General features: G+C 45.6%; 1 protein-coding gene across 2 annotated transcripts in view; it reads right to left on the bottom strand.

The window, feature by feature from the left end:
* SdhA (succinate dehydrogenase, subunit A (flavoprotein)) overlaps positions 1–17,534 on the bottom strand; it is a 141,318-nt gene that overhangs the window by 7,590 nt on the left and 116,194 nt on the right. For both annotated transcript variants that reach the window (XM_037420232.2, XM_075886388.1), the window contains 2 exons: positions 14,920–15,012; positions 12,161–12,259 (listed from right to left, as the gene is read on the bottom strand). In XM_037420232.2, the coding sequence (XP_037276129.1) occupies positions 12,161–12,259; positions 14,920–15,012 (192 nt within the window). The remainder of the gene's footprint in view (positions 1–12,160; positions 12,260–14,919; positions 15,013–17,534) is intronic.

The raw sequence follows: 17,534 nt of genomic DNA on the forward strand, positions 1-17,534 counted from the left end.
ATAGGCCCGAGACACGTGTCTACGATGTTTGTGACAAGTTCAGTACATTATCGTAATCTGATAACTGAACTTCCGTTTGCAGCTGCCTTAACTGCATCGCGTCCCGCAAACACAGAACGAGTGCGAGAACGTAACTAAGTAGCGCGATTTTCGAGTAGCGCATTTAGGAGCTACAATTTTTTGAAAAATGTTCTTTTTTAGTGACTTGTTTTCATCATCATCTACAATAACTTTCGCAACCTCAGCCGGCCAAAAATTTTTAGAGCACTTTTGTGTTGTTTTCAGTCATGATATTTCGGAATCAAATTAAAAAAAAAAAGAGGGGCCAGAGAAATTAAGGTTGATTTTCAATCTTTTTTTTTTATGCCCTTATTGAGAGTGAATCCGTTTATGACTAGAGATTCTCTCTCATTATAACATACCCATTGATGTTTACGTAAAAGTCTGTTGTAACAGAACTCCTTTAACAACAAACCAAAATCCTTTTTACTATGAACGTTTGTTGTAAAGAGGTTATACTGTAATGCATTTCATTTTTTTTTCTTCTGCTTCTTCACTTAACCCCAAACAGACGCGGCGACAATAAAAAAAATCACCGACTACAAAGTATAACGCTGGCTACTACTTCGCCTCTAAATTTTCAACTTTTTGTGGGTCGGATGTCCATACTTTCTTCCCTCTTCTTGCTTTTGTGAGTTAGCGAGCCGTTTTTTTCCGCACGTGCGGTACGCTGTTGTTTGTTGTTGGTAGGCTTTTGATCTCCGCACGACTCGCGAAGGGTGGACAGTAGGATTGTGCGAATATTCAATTGCTTTGAATATTCGAACGAATAGTAGAATATTTGAATTCGCTTCATTTCTAATGTAAGTTATTGAATATTTGAAAATATTCAATACGAACTAATAGGTGTATATTAGTCCCTATGCAACTGCCTGTGGGGTGGTTTCACTGCAGTATAAAACTGTTAAGCCGTAAAACAACTATCCAGAGAAAATTTGCTTTGTCCCAAAGCTCCACTTCAAATTTAAAGGGGTCCTGCAACAATTTTCGAGCACGGTCAGCAAATGCTGCCGATTGGCAGTCGAGGCCTAGCAAGAACACGCGAGCTAAATATTATAGCGCAGCACACAGCCTAGAATTCACAATAAATTCACGAAGTCAGATAAAAATTGCTATCTTCTCTCGGCAAATGACGCCACAATGTCAAAAATCGCTTGTCACAGCCATCGTAGCAGCCATTGACTAATTTGAACATGTGGCGCTTGGTCGTTACTGGAGCCGCCATGGATGGTCGCGATTTGTCCATGTGTACATGTGTTATCGCACTGAAAAGCAGCGTAATCGATTGCAATTGTACAATGCGTACAATTGCAAAGCTCCGCTCACACTAGACAGATTCCAAAAATTTTTGCGGCAGTTATTTCATCAGGCAATAAGCTTCTTTGATGAATACATTCCATGGATACTTGAAAAGCTGTTGAAAAACCCTGTAGATGACATATGATCCTCAAATCGACTGATCATTTTTTTAAGCTTACAAGCTTGTTTTGCCGACTTATACACCTTAACTGTAATAAATATTGCTACGTATTTTACAGGAAAGTCAAATCCTGCTACTTTTCAAGTCGAATTTTACAAAAAGTCAAATCCTGCTACTTTTCAAAGTCGTTTTGACTTCCTTTAAATGGTGAAAAAAAAAAAAGCGCTTGCATAGAGGCCTTGATTAAATTTTTAAAAGAGATATTGTGCAGGTTAGTTAGGTCATGATCATTATGCCCATTTTTCCTTATATGTCGTATACACTATTAGAATTCAATTCGAAATTATTCGACCAAAATCACTAATCGCTTCCAATTCGGTTCGAACCTAAAATTTACTATTCGCCCAAGCCTAGTTCGACAGTATTTCACTGCCCTGGTTGTTTCACAACTTCCCTTCTCAAAGTGAGAGGAGGGAGTGACACAGAATGTTGTAATAAACATAGGAAAATAGCTCGCTTCAAAATGGTAGTGGCCGCACACGTTATGACAAGTCAGGCGTCAGGCACCACGTTTGTTACTATGGCAACGAGGTCAACATTACATTGGAAAGAACAACGATGGTGTGTGAGCTTGCCCTGTGTGAAATGAGCTTCCAGCTCTTTCTGTGAAATGCCATGTGAAATGAGCTTCCAGCTAATTTCATTGGGGCAGCCATCCTAGGTCACTAGGCTAGTCAGGGTGAGTGAAACGTGGTCAAGTGACCCCGCGAACATCAAGTTGAGAGTAGGCATTCTTTTTCTTGTATTTTGAATTTCTTAAATCATATAACTTAGGACTGCATGCGGTTATCACTGCAGTTCTAGCTGCATCAGTCACAACCCACGAGTAAAAAATAGAAGCTTGCCCCTATAAGCGATGCCTCGTGCGTGCCCGTGAGGTGAAACTGTAGCCGTTTCACTGAAGCGCGGTACCGCCACGCAGAACCGATCATCCCTGGCATGCAGTGCGTCACCTACACTGCTCACTGCGTCACTACCTCGCCATTTACAGTAATGCAAGCATATGTGTGTTTTTTGTGCATCCTTGACCTCGGATCGTGCGAGTTGCCTGTTGGTTCAACGCAATGAAGAAAAGCATTTTGAAAGCAGTGGCAAGCTTGTGGATGCTAGCATAGTGCGCTTGTACCAACATCAATCCACACGGTTTACGCCACATGTGCAGCCAAGCGGATAGCTGCAGATGACTGTGATAAGGTTTATCCAGTTTAATTTGAATATAACGAAATTGATAAATTCCCGGAAAAATTTGTTATAAAGAGGATTTTGTTATATGCAGGTTCCGTACGAAAATTCCAAAAATAAATGCGCAATTTAAACAAAAGGGGAACTGAAGGCAGATCTAATCCAAAACACTCAATTTACAGTAAAAACCTGCGTTATTGTTGCAACAGCAATTATATGGACATTCTCTGCGTGTTTTTGTCGTCACTGCCGTTTTCCGTAACAAGTCTAAATTGATAACATGCCCTCGGCATCGTAACTTTCATGAGCGGGAAAAGTGCGCGAGTGCTGCTGATGCAGAGATCAAATGAGTCGGCCCATCCCTATCACCAGGGAAGTGCATAAGGTAACATCTCTCGCGTGTTAGAACTGCCATCGAATGCTCGAACAGAAAGTAAACCGCCCGTATTGAATTAAGCAAAGCAGGAAAAGGGGTGGGAATCGCTCGAGTAGCAATAATGAACTTTCATTATATGGGCGGTCGCGATCGCTAGCGCGCTTGCTATCTCGGCGATTATTAGTGTGGTTTTAACGTGAAGGGACTGTGTGAAAAGAGCACTTCTCTCTAGAGTGGCTTTATTCGCTCACACCTGGGTTTTATAGGAGCTCTGGTATATCGGATTTAAAAAATTTGGCTGCCAGCCTTACTTCTTATAACGTTATAATTTTTTGCTATCGCATTCATTGCATTGCATTCTACGCGCCGTTGTGTTGCCAGAACTAATCAGCTGATCGCGAAAGGTACCAGCCTGTGAACTCACGGCGTGATGCAAAACGGAAGCGCGTGATGCAAAACGGAAGCGCGTGACGAGTGCTCCGGAAGCGCGTGACCTCCGAAGATCCGTCGTCACTATGGTCTCGGGAGAGTTTCCATCAGCATCTAATCTGACATCCCCTCAATGGTGAGGTTGTCTGAAATTAAGAAAAGTCACAGTATCTAAGAAATTCGTATCTTTACGTATCTTAAAAATTCACAGTTTCGCCGCAAGAGCGAAGCAATGAATGCTATAGCAATACCTTGGAATGTAACCCTGAGAACTGGAAGCAGACCGAAACATGCAGCGCGCTGTTCATGCACAAATGATGCATGAAAACAACATACACAGGACGATAGTGAACTAACAACAATAATCGCTTAACGAAAGAGGCACGAAACGTAATCACAGGTACAGATATAAGTGCAAACTAACGAGTTCCCCAGTTGTTACTTCGCTGTGTTTGAAAAACGCATTCTTTACACAAACTGCGCCGCCAGTACAGCGAGCGAAGTGATCTTTGTGCGCCCCGCAACTAAACACAATCATTCAGGTCACAGTCAAAGGCACGATTTTGCCCACCAAAGGATAAGCGCATGCGCACAAGCTTCTACCCTACCCCCCACTCGCGGGGCAAGGTAAGCGTGGCAGATAAGAGGCACATCGGCGCATTGTGACAAGTTTAATGCCGAGCGCGGGCGCCTCTTTTTTTTTTTTTCTTTAGTTTTCATAAATATAGACGCGGTGAATGACAGTGGTGCCGACGACGACAAAAAAACCAACCGAGACTGTCCAATATGATTGGGCAATAAAAAAAAAATGCTGAAGGTCGTCGGGGGCCACACCATGCGCGCGCAGTTTGACTATGCACGCACAGCGCACGACATCGAAAACGACACGATCAAAGGCATGGATGCCGTAGAGAACTATTCGGTAAAGTGCCCTCCACGTACAGAGCGGCTACATATGTGTGACGCTAAATAAAAGCGGCACTGTCAACATGCAGAAGTAACTTTTTCAGTTTTTTTTTTTTGTTTAGAGTTGGGGGGTGGGCACATTTGCTTATGCACCCAGAGTGGCGAGAACTGCGAAAACGCCGGCTCGTGTGGTGCAGACCTGCCAGCCCACCTCGCGCTCACTTGCACACAATAACGACCACTCCTATCAGGCGAGAATGAGTGGTCGTTATTTTGGTATGAGCATGCAAAGATGCATGCTCGTACCAAAATGCCCAAATTCTGAGAAAAATTCCTAGGTTGTCCGTGGGGAAAATTCATTATATTAAGGTTGTCTCCCACTCTTACTTTGTTACATAGAGGTCGCAAATACATGTGCTTCTATAAGCAGGTTTGAGCTGGCTTAACTGTAAAGGCACATTCATTGACAGCTGCCAACTCACCTTCACTCTTTTCTTACGTGTATGTGTGGAAGCATCGCCAAAATTGTGCGGAAGTCATAAACATTGATTGACCAGTCTCTGTCGTTACCAAAACGACGGCGGCACATTTAGACATCCGCGAATTCGGGGTAGCAGTAAGCTTTTCTGCGGCCAAAACTTACCACTTCTTGTATTCATGGCTTCTTGCATTCCAAGGCACTGTTTGGCGCATCTAGGCAGTCACAGACGCAGGGAATGGCAACAAAAAAGGTTGCTGCGAGCGCAAGTTTTCATGCTGCTTAAATTTTTTTTTCTCACTGCCGTTCTGCCATTGAAAAAATACCTGGAGAGTGAGTGGCCGCACTCACAGTGTCCGCAATTTGCGAGCCTGCTCACAGATCGCAAGTAATCTGCAGCAAGGCACACGTGAGTGGGCACGTATCTCATGCTTTCGAGTGCCTGTTTTAAGTTTTTTTTTTTTTCACATTGAATGTTTTATCGCGATCGAGTCGGAAGTCTTCGTTGTAGAACTAGCAAAAGGCTTTTGAAAAAAAGAAAAAAAAAAGGTCCACTTTCAGTGAATGGAGTTTCAATGGGCAATATAGGCAAACTGTAAGTGCACTGAAATATGGTTATTGCTGGGTCGTCACTACATGGGTTCGACTGTACAGTTGAATCTCGATAATTTGAACTCGAAGGGGCCCGAAAATTTTTTCGAATTAGAAGAAGTTCGAATTAATGAAAGCTAAAATTAAACAGAGGGGTCTCCATGCAGTGGTGTATGTGCATTGAGCTAACACACAAGGGGGAAGTTTAAGAAGACTTACATTTATTCACAAATCACAGGACATCCATTATTAATGAAATAATCGGTAATGCACGTCTGCACACGTTTGCCTTGCAGCAAGTCAATTTATTTCGCACGCAGCTGGCAAAGCATTTCTACTTCGACTCCAGCATTCTCCTGGCAAGAGAAGTTGCGCGCGGATATGTCCAGCGCCGACACTTTCTAAAGACGACGACAACAACGACTGCATAACGGAGCCTCTCCGCTACGCAGCCGCAGCATGGCCAGCACATGACTGGAAAAGAGGAGCGTCTACACGCGGAGAGAAGCAGATCGGCATTTGAGAGAAAACCAACACTCCACGGCAGCTTTTTTTTTTTTCTCTTTTTGTGCGCGTTGTTGAAAGAGGCGGGAAAGGGGGAAGCGTTGCCCCGGCACGTGAGGAACCCCCCCCTCAAGGCGAAGAGTCGTGCTCCCGCAAGGGGCAAGGGCTGCATAAAATAGTGCCTTTTTTCTTTCCTTCAACCACACATTCATTCAACTTAGCCACAGCTTTCTTTTTTTCTTTCCCTCTCTGTCTTTGCGAGCAGTGTGGGAAGGAGAAGGGTCTTTATGTGGCAGGGACGAAAAAGGAAGAAGCGTGACACGGGCGCGTCGCAGGTACGTATTTGAGAGAGAGCAAACGTTTCACCGCAGCCTTTTCTTTCCTTTTCATTTCCTTCGCAAGCAGCGTTGAGGTGTCGCTGGTGCCGCCCCGGGATTGGGCGGGGTGCTGAGAGCGTTTTCGGAGTGCGGTATGATCGAATCAACCATCACAAGTGTTGACGAGTTCGAATTACCGGGCGTTTTGACCCATTGGAATACACATAGCTTTGAGGGGACCCCATCGTGAGTTCACATTAACCAGAAGTTTATATTAGGCATGTTTAAATTAATGATATTTGACTGTATATTGTTGCCCAATTTTAAGGAAATCAAATGAACTTGTTCAATTTTTCATGCTGATTTGAGATGTGAAATAATCGAAAGCCAACTAGTTCAGAAGATGCCCCAGCTGTCTTTCTATTGTTTCTAGAGATGCCAAAAAAATTTCAGTCAGTAGACTGTGAATATTTATCAGACACAACTAAATACTGTATTATGCAATTAGCGTAATGGTACAAACAGTTACTGAATAAAATCAAAACTAGTATTTGATTATAATTAAATGTATGCATCATTACTACCACAGGTGTGAAACAAGCCGAAACAAAATTCAGAGCGATTTTCACAAGCAGCAAAACGTTACTTTTGGGGCACTAAAATACAAATTCGGAGCAGCTTACGAGAAAAAAAAACATTCATTCTTAATTACAAAAACTAAATTTGAAGCAACATGAAAAATAAGGCTTACATTTAGAAAAAAAAATATGTACAAGCATTCAAGATCCCCTAAATCATGCAGAGTGAACGGGAGCACTCCTACTTCAATAAAAGTAATTATTTTGAACCACCCCATTCAGCAAACAGTGGTAAAGTCCACAGTAACATTTGCCATGCCTGTCAAATCCTTCGACAGACCCTGAAAATTCAAATGTGGATCTGCCAAGCTGGCAACCTTGAGAATCACTTGTCAACAATCATACTAGAATTCAGAGTCATGCGGCGTAAGTAATTGAACAAACTGTCCTGTGCTGCGTGACTAGTGCTAACAGCCCCTTCTAAATCTTAAAATGCCTTTTTGCAGGCCACCAGTGTACTGCGGTGAAGGTACCTTAAGCGGCGTTCTGCGAGAGTTGGTACAGGGCCAAAAAAATTTCGAACCGCTGCACTCCCCCCCCCCCCCTTTTTTTACAATGAAGTCAGGTTGAGGGCACAACTTCTTGGCTAACTTGCAAGGCACGTTTGACTAGATAATAGAACAAAGGCACGCGCCCACTGGTTTGGCGACAACACCGGTTATCTATCACACGTGCCGATGCAATGGACACGTGGCTGCCGGCGAGGACTGTGTTCACGCCCAGTATCAGCGGCCTACGCTACCAACATTAGTTGCTAACATGCCATAGCCGTGTTTGCTGACTGGGTAATTCATATTTCCCGAGAAGTGCTCCTGGCAATGGCAAAGCATTTTTGTCTTCAGGTTGCGTCGTCCCGCCAATAAATATCAGCTTCGGTCAGTGGACCGATGGGTGCGTGGTGTTGCTACTTGAACGGTCGATCGAATTTCCCGAGTTTGCTAGCCTAGTGAGTTTACGGTCTGCACGCCTGGATTAATTGATGGCGCGAAGTGAGCCGTGTCCCGTAACTGATGCTAGGAGCCCCCTTCTAAATCGTACTGCGCTTTTTCGCACGGCACTAGTGTAGTGCAGCGAAGATGGCTTAAAGGCAACTTCAACAATTGTTTTCGGTCAATGGGTCTCAACGAAATTTGCAGGATACGTTCCTTTGCACATTTCCGTCACTTATGCCAAATTACAGAGTTGAGAGATGCGCTGATTGCTTAGAAATAAATTTTAAAGATTGCCTCAAAAAAGCTCACCTCGCTTACCAGAATTATTGGCAACACTGTCTGTGTGACGTCATGACATCACAGTGACGCAGCCGATGGTATCGCTACTTTGGCCGCTACAGAGTTTATTGTGCTGACCACAAGGCGACTGCAGTGGTGTTTGGCACGAGTATAGCACGGGAAAGCTTTCCTCCTTCCTCTGTGCTGTTTGACCATTGCTTCGCTGGCCTGGCTTTGACAGTTTTTATACTGCGCGCCGGCGGGACCAGTATACGGCCTCCGGTTCTTGCCAAATAGTACATCATACACAGACAAGGTGCCCGGCTGAGTTTCCGCTACGGTATTGCACCTTTTTGCTTGTTAAAAATTATTTTCAAATTTCCTGAGCATTTCAGCTATTGTGCTCGTTCGTGACAAGAGTGTCTCAAGAACTTAGATACACCATTACCTTGACATGATCTGAGAATTGCCGGAGTTGGCTTTTAACAGCATTTTGCACAGGTTAGAGCAAGGCCAAGAAATTTCCCAACACCGCTACACCCCCTCCCCCCTCCTCTTTTATTGCAATAGCAATTATATGGACACTCTCGGCTGTATTTTGCCGCGGATGTCATCGTCAATCACTGTATATGTATGAATATATATATATATATATATATTTATGAAAAGGCAATAAGGAAAAAATCCAGAAAAAGACTTCATCACGCGGAATTGAACTTGGAACCTCTGCGTTGTGAGTGCGAGGAGTTAACCACTGAACCACCAAGGAGCACGTCCTTCAAGGTGCTAACAGCAAGCCATTTATATCTACCACTTACCGCTGGTGATGGGCATCTCGGGGGAGAACTATCACGTTTTCAGCATCACCAGTAAGGTGGCGCGATGACTGTGCGACGGCGCACACCCTCATCTCCCACGCGTACTTTGCCTTGCGGAGAGGAGTGGGTGGTCGAAAAGCCCCTGAACGCACACTCCCGCACCCTTATCTCGTGGTTGGGAGAATTTTACATCTAAGCTGTTCTTAAGCTTTCACTGTAACGATTCTGTAACTACCGGGTGCACAAATGTCACTGCAACCATTGCACAGCCTTCATTTGCGAAAACAGAGCGCTTTTCAGACAGGAAGAAGTAACAACTGAGATGCCTATTTGCGTTCATCTGTACATGTGAGTGCGTTTAGTTCGTTATTTATGCGTGAGAAACGCGGGGCATGTTTCTATCTGCTTGCCATTCTGCACGTGACCTTCCGATTTGTCGCTATCGCATTCATTGCTCCGCCTTTGCAGCAAGCTGTGACTATTTTTCCACGATGGGATTAGGTTTAGGCCGCAACTTCCCAGCTCACATGCAAGACTTGTTCTACCAGATAAGGTAACGGCATGCGCCCCTTCATCCAGCGACAGCACCGCTATTTATCATCATGACGATGACAGAAAAAATGTTTTATGTGCCTTTTCTATGGTTACCAACGTGGTCGCCAGCAACGCCGTCATTCGCAGCACGTCGTCTCTGTTCGCGTGCGAAAAACTCTATGCGCTTCCTGCTCTAGGTGCTACCGTATTTACTCGCACAATCCTCGCACTTTTTTTGGTGGAAAACCAATGCAAAGTTGGGGGATGCGAGAATTACACGGGGAAAACTTTCCTTGAAAACGTACTGCAAAAAAGAAAACGAAGTGTCCGCAAATCGGGATTCTCACACCAGCAAGTAACAGCAAGCTTTGAGAAGTACTAATTAAAACTTACCTCAGCATTAAAAGCACTGGTTCAACACAAGGCAAGATCTATTCGAGACACTAAAAGTGCAAGCAAATAGTCGAGAATTAGAATACCTTACACAAAGCTTGTGGGTGTTGCGGCCGTAGCGGTAGCATTTGTCGTGCAACAGGAGCCCTCAAAAGGTAAGCGTAGGACGTTAGTATTGGGCTGATGGCTATTTAATAGAATCGTCCGCAGTTTCCTTCTGAAGGAATAAAGTTTACGATCAATCCCAGTTTTAGGCACACGGCAGGCCCAACGCGTCTTGGTGGCTTTCAGCTGCTGTCACCAGTAGCGAACACAAAACTCGTAGACTCCGAAGGACCTACCGGCGGCCTTGTTGTCATTGTTTAATGCATGATCTATCACTTTCAACTTGAAAGCAGCCGTGTAGCTTCGGTATCGCCCCATAACGTGTCAAGATTAAAAATACAACATACAACACCCGTCGCAATGAGCACATGCCACTTTGCCTTGGCTAGGATTGGACTGAATCTCCGTGCAGCAATAGTACGCTTGATGCTTAAGAGATGGCACTAGATGACGCGCGCTATTATCATCAGTGGCTGGAACGAGCATACGACATTAATGCGGCAGTTTTTGGGGATGCGATAATTACACGAGGAAAAAAAGAAGTCATATTTTTGTTGGGCGATGTGGGGGTGCGAGAATTGTGCGAGTGCGAGGATTAAGCGAGTAAATACGGTATACATGCATTAGCCTGATTCGCTGACTAGAAAGCTCTTATTTCCCGTAAGCGATGGTGGCTACAGCAATGCATTTTTGTCACAAAGCTGCATCGTCCCACTGATAAGTATCCGCTGTAGTCAGCAGACCGATGGGCATGCAGCTTTGTTACTTTAGCTGGTCGATCGCGTCTAGCGAGTGACCTGACCTGATGAGAATATATCTGACATTGTGGTTTAGGGTTCGGATCCGCGCTTGGATTCATTGATGACGCAGAACTGCAGATGACCAACATGGCCTCTATGACTGGCTTAAATTAGTGCAACTGAAAATTTTGCGGCTGGTTGGGCATTTTGGTGCAGAGTGGCGCAATATCAGCAAATTTCATGATTTTGGCGCAGAAATGGGAATTTGTATCAAATTGGCGCAATTGGCACAGCTGTTGCACCCTTGCTGGTAGATACTAACATAGCACACTCCCTGGACAACACTCCAGTCGTAGGCAAGTGCGTACTGCTGCCCTTCGGGCACGTCACTCCGATTGCCCTGGCATAATCTATGTAGACGTCTCGGGCCCTTCCACATTGGGTCATTACACGATTGCTGTGATCACAGAGGGCCGCCACGTCGATGACCTCTTCTTTAGAGCCGACAGTGCAACTGATGCAGAGGAGGTTGCCGTCGCTTTGGCCGGCACATATCTCAACAGACTCGCGCTCAGTCTGTTCTCGATACATCCAGGGTTCTATGAACCCATTGGCTGCTCATCTCCTTCAAGCCGCGTCCTTGCACTTTATGCCTCACTCCGTAAGAGTAGTATGGAGTACAGGCCACGCAGGTCTTCCTGGCAATGAAGCGGCAAATGCCGCTGCCCGCGCTTCTCCCCTCCAGCCCGCTGTCCTTCCATGTCCTGAGTTGGATCCTGGGAACTCCAGTCTCCAGTCCACACAGTGATATTCTAGATTATTATCGCAGTTCGGGCCGACTTTAACCCGGCCCCGCACGCGGTCTGGGGAATGCGAATGAACGACTCCTATGCCGCCTCCAGACTAACACTTCCAGACTAACAGTCCAGCGGTTGCCCGGCACTTACCAGAAATCTCTGGCAAGTGTCCAGCTTGTCAAGTGTTAGCTGACACCTTACACATTGTGGCTTTGTGTCCTGCCACTCCACTCACTTTTTCATCCCCTTTCCCCATACCATCTAGCACTCAGGGACACCGGAACTCTCTAGTTTCTTTCGAAATAAAAAGTTTACCACCATCACCCCCACCAACAAAGTGCCTTGTCCCAGACTGAGTGCCCAGACTGAGTCATGTACCAGATGCTGAGGCACGCCGCGAAACTTTTCCAAAGTGAATGATCTCCAGTAACGGTGGTAAAAGTAGTGACTGCAAACTCAACAAGGAGACATGACAATCCACCGAATCCCCAAGAAAGTTTTGCATTGAAACATTTATACTGACTAACGCACACGAGGCTCTTTTCTCCCAGAGTAAAACATTTGTTGGCAAGCAAACTGGGCCCACAGCCATCATACTGACCTTGATGTCCTTCAGCTCATTGTAGACGCCATCCATCTTGCGGCAGCCTTCCTGCAGACTGCTGCCCGTCCTGAACACAGCCGCATGATCCTGCATTGTCTGCGTGGTCGTAAGGAAAAAGGAAGAGCACTGAACACTTTTTTTTTTTTTGCAGCAAACAAGACGACGCACTTTACTGAAAACTTACCAACCAAGATTAAAGAATCATCATCATCATCAGCCTGACTACGTCCACTGCGGGGCAAAGGCCTCACCCATGTTGCGCCAGTTAACCCGGTCCTGTGCTTGCTGCTGCCAATTTATACTCGCAAACTTCTTAATCTCATCTGCCCACCTAACCTTCTGTCTCCCCCTAACCCGCTTGCCTTCTCTGGGAATCCAGTTAGTTACCCTTAATGACCAGCGGTTATCCTGTCTACGCACTACATGCCCGGCCCATGTCCATTTCTTCTTCTTGATTTCAGCTATAATATCCTTAACCCCCGTTTGTTCCACAATCCACTCTGCTCTCTTCTTGTCTCTTAAGGTTACACCTACCAACTTCCTTTCCAGTGCTCGCTGCGTCATCCTCAATTTAAGCTGAACCCTCTTTGTAAGTCTCCAGGTTTCTGCTCCGTAGCTAAGTACCGGCAAGATACAGCTGTTACATACCTTCCTCTTAAGGGATAGTGGCAATCTACCTGTCATAATTTGAGAGCGCTTGCCAAATGTGCTCCACCCCATTCTTATTCTTCTAGTTATTTCAATCTCGTGGTTCAGCTCCGCGGTTACTACCTGCCCTAAGTAGACACAGTCTTTTACAACTTGAAGTGCACTATTACCCATCTCAAAGCGCTGCTCTCTTCCGAGGTTGTTGTACATTGCTTTCGCTTTGTGCAGATTATTTTAAGACACACCTTTCCGCTCTCCTTGTCTAACTCTGTAATCATGAGTTGGAATTTGTCACCCCTGAGTTACTCAGCAATGCGATGTCATCGGCGAGTGCAGGTTATTGATGTACTCTTCATTAACTCTTATCCCTAACTGTACCCATTCTAGGCTTCTGAAAACCTCCTGTAAGCACGCGGTAAATAGCATTGGGGAGATTGTGTCCCCCTGCTTTACACCCTACTTGATTGGTATTCTGTTGCTTTTTTTATGAAGCACAACGGTAGCAGTTGATCCCCTGTAGATTTCTTCCAGGATGTTTATATATGCTTCATCGACGCCCCGATTCTGCAGTGTTTGCATGACTGCTGATATTTATACTGAATCAAATGCCTTCTCGTAATCAATGAAGGCTATGTATTGTGGTTGGCTGTATTCTGAGCATTTCTCTATTACCTGATTGATAGTATGAATGTGGTCTATTGCTGAGTAGCCTGTTCGAAATCCTGCTTGTTCCTTTGGTTGATTGAATTCTAATGTTTTCTTTACTCTGTTAGCCTTTGTTAACCTTTGTAAATAGCTAGTATACTACAGAGAGCAAGCTGATTGGCCTGTAAATCTTCAAGTCCTTGTCATCTCTTTCCTTATGTATTAAGATTATGTTACCATTGTTCCAAGACTCTGGTACTCTTCCCGTCAGGAGACACCTCGTAAACAGGGTGGCTAGTTTTTCTAACACAATCTGTCCTCCATCTTTCAGCAGATCTGATATTACCTGATCCTCACCAGCAGGTTTGCCTCTTTGCATGCTCTCCAAAGCATTTCTGACTTCTATCATTACTGGTAGGGTGTCATCTCGGTTACTGCTAGTTCTTATAGTATTAAGGTGGTGGTTGTCCCGGCTAATGTACAGATCTCTGTAAACTCCTCCAATATTTTAACTATCCTATCCATATTGGTAGTTATTTTGGCTTCTTTGACCCTTGTGCATACATCCAATTTTTGCCTATCCCAAGTTTTCTCTTCATTGCTTTGATGCTTCCTCCGTTTTTGAGAGCGTTCTCTCCATGTTATACCTTTTTACATCGCATACCTTACGCCGATTAATCAACTTCGAAAGCTCTGCCAATTCTATTTTGTCTGTTGTACTTGAGACTTTCATCATTTGACGCTTCTTAATGAGATTCTTCAATTCCTGGGAAAGCTTGCCAGTGTCCAGTCTAACTGCACTGCCTCCAACTTCCACTGCACACTCCGTAATGATACTCGTCAGATTATCATTCATTGTATCTACTCTAAGGTTGGTTTCCTCACTAAGAACCGAGTACCTGTTCTGAAACGAGACTCTGAATTCCCGTACTTTCCCTCTCAGTGCTAGCTCATTGACTGGCTTCTTGCGTATTCGTTTTTGTCGTTCCTTTTTCAAGTCTAGGCGAATTCGAGACCGCACCATTCTATGTTTACTGCATCGTACCTTGCCAAGCACTTTCACATCCTGCACGATGCCCGGGTGTGCACTGATTATGAGGTCTATTTGGTTCTTATTTTTGCCATTAGGGCTCCTCCATGTCCACGTGTGGTTTCCTTGTTTTTGGTAGAAGGTATTCAAAATAGATTAAAGAAAACATTAACCAAAACAAGGAATTTTCAGCTTTAGAATGTAATACACAGAGGTAAACTGCTTTTACGCTCAAGAACACCCCTATTACCTTGAAAAAAAAAAAAAAAAATACTAAGTTAGCATCGATACTTCCTTTAGTTATCTGCTCGGGTTTTCATGCCAGAACTATGATAAGTATTTTTCTTCATTTGCACCAGTTATACATGTTGGTCAGAAGTGTTAAAATAAGGTACTTTCATTGAAAGAAAACAATGTGAGGAAACATGCTGACCTTTTGCATATTGAGCCTGATCCTGGACACTGGCAGGGAGCCATTAGCATTGCGGAGCTTGTCCAGATTGGCGACAGACTGCTCACCTGCATTCTGGAATAAAATTACAAGAGACACTGTGGAAACCCGTTGATGCTTGCAGAACAGTACACTCGAGAAAGAAGGAGCAATCCTCCCTTAGAAGAAAGTGGGAAGCCGCATATTCATCAGCCAAAAACATGGTCCCCTCGAAGTTAATAACGATCAAAGTAATGTGTTCATAGGTGACAAAGCAATATAGCCTACTTATAGATATGCAAGTGGTGTAGTGAGTGTATACAATAAAACATTGGCATAATGAACTTCAGTGTAATGAAATTTTCAGTATAGTGAAGTACAGTATGGTCTGCTGTCAGGGAGAACACGTGAGTGCGTGGCCGGCGGAGCGCCAACTACTGCTGAGATTTCAAAATGCGGCGCCAGCGCTTCGTGAAGGTGGTAAGTGCCCCATGTCCTCTACTCTGCCTATGCACTCCGTGTGCGCTAGCAAGTCATCACCCTTCGCGCTTTTCGTTTTCGCAGTATAAATCAACTGATCCCGACTGATCTCATTAAGCAGACATTTCATGGTCGCAAAGACAAGCGTATAATGTCCGCTGCATCAGATTTCAGTATCCTTATCTGTTATCAAAAGTGGCTAGTTGCTGCGAGCAGTATGTAAAAAATACGACACTTAATATGACATGCTTGCGAGAAGCAGCAGCAATTAGTAAAACTATTAAATATTTTCTGCTTACTGTAAATCCGACTAACAGCAGGCGGACTGACAGACAGATAGGAAAGCGCTTTTCCAACGATTTCATGTGCGCAGGCGGAGAAGTACTAGACGAAACTGCGCATGCAGCGATATTACGGTTCTATGCTGTCATGAACTTATCTCAGGAGCGCTTGCTTGATTGATTGATGCGTGGGGTTCAACGTCCCAAAACCACCATGTGATTATGAGAGACCCTGTAGTGGAGGGCTCCGGAAATTTCGACCACATGGAGTATATTAACGTGCGCCAAAATCTGAGCACACGGGTCTACAACGTTTCTGTCTCCATCGGAAATGCAGCCGCCGCAGCCCGAATTCGATCCCGCCGCGATCTGCGGGTCAGCAGCCGAGTACCTTAGCCACTATGCCACCGCGGCGGGACATCGGGAGCGCTTGCGAAGGATGGATTTGAGACAGACGTGAAACGGTGTCGGGTCTCTACGTGGCGAGCGCGCACCACGCAACGCTCTTGGAGTGAACGGACACAGAAGATGCAGTCGGTACAAACCAAATAACATACATATATTTATTTAACTAATTTAGACGACGATATCGTCCGCCGAATGATACATCAATTGTTATTAACACGCTACCATACAAACAACATAACACAGTAACACACCAAACACAATAACATGACAGACACCATAACACGCCAAAGGCGGTGTCGCTAACGCTTGACTTACCACGTGGGCCCCCCGGCGTGCAGAACCGCGGTGCCACGCGCCGAGCCGACCCACCCTAGAAACAACCGTTCACGGCAGCCGCCACGCGCAGAAAAAGGCTCGCTCAACTCTCGCCCGCCACCAAGACCTGCCTTCCCCCAGGGGTCACTTCTGGCGCTACCACTCTACCAACAGTGGTACTCAAAGCGAACACAACGCCATCTATCGCCTGGCGGTCGTCACCCGAAATGCGGCCTTGGGGCGAGACACGTGCACCACACGACGCAAACAACTTTACAGGGGGGTCAGCACCCCCACATTCCTTCAACCTTAAATCAAACCATATCGCTAAAACAAAGAACAGCTACACAAGCTTTAAAAAAAAAAAAAATGACATCGCATGTCCATTATGTCCTTGCACCACGACACTGCCGCTGGTCGACACTGCTGCACTGTCCGGCTCGACTTCACCTCAGTACCAGCCCCACAACAGCAACGTTGCAGTCGGTGCGACGAAACGTCGCTAGCGCCGACACGTTTTTCAGTTGCGACCAACACTCACGAGGGCGCTGGACTGCAGGCAGTTGCGCAGGTCCCAGGAATCTCCATCGCCCGACCTCACGACCGCATTCCTGGCCAGCGACGCTGACGATGTACAGAAGACAGCTGACCGCGGATGAAATCCCCCTCGCTGAATACACCAACAAAAAAAAAAAAAACACTCGAAAGAAACAATGGAGCAGCGCCTAGAGAAGGGAGCTTCGGTCTTTTCGGCCACGTGGTACGATGGTCAGTACTGCTAGCTAATACATCGGCGGCGGCCGAGACGCCCATCGAAATCAAACAAAAATCACTTTTCCTAACTCGTGCATCGCAAGATAAAAAAAAAGTGAGAGAAGCCGAGCGCAACACCTCAACGCCACGATCCACCTGGTTGTGCCACGTGCGACAGGCGGCTGCGCAGAGCCTTAGGCCTAATGAGTCGCTCAACAACAACGGGCATTTACCCAGCACCCAGACTAGGCGCAGAAGAGGCAGCCGCGAGGAGACATCTACTCTGTGAGGTGGCCCTATCGCTCGCCGCATACAGCAGCTTACTGAGCGATCAGCATCCACTGCCCCGGGCGGTGTCACAACGCCCCGGCGTCGAGCCGC

The sequence above is a fragment of the Rhipicephalus microplus genome, chromosome 2, assembly GCF_043290135.1.
Source record: "Rhipicephalus microplus isolate Deutch F79 chromosome 2, USDA_Rmic, whole genome shotgun sequence".
Lineage (NCBI taxonomy): Eukaryota > Metazoa > Arthropoda > Arachnida > Ixodida > Ixodidae > Rhipicephalus > Rhipicephalus microplus.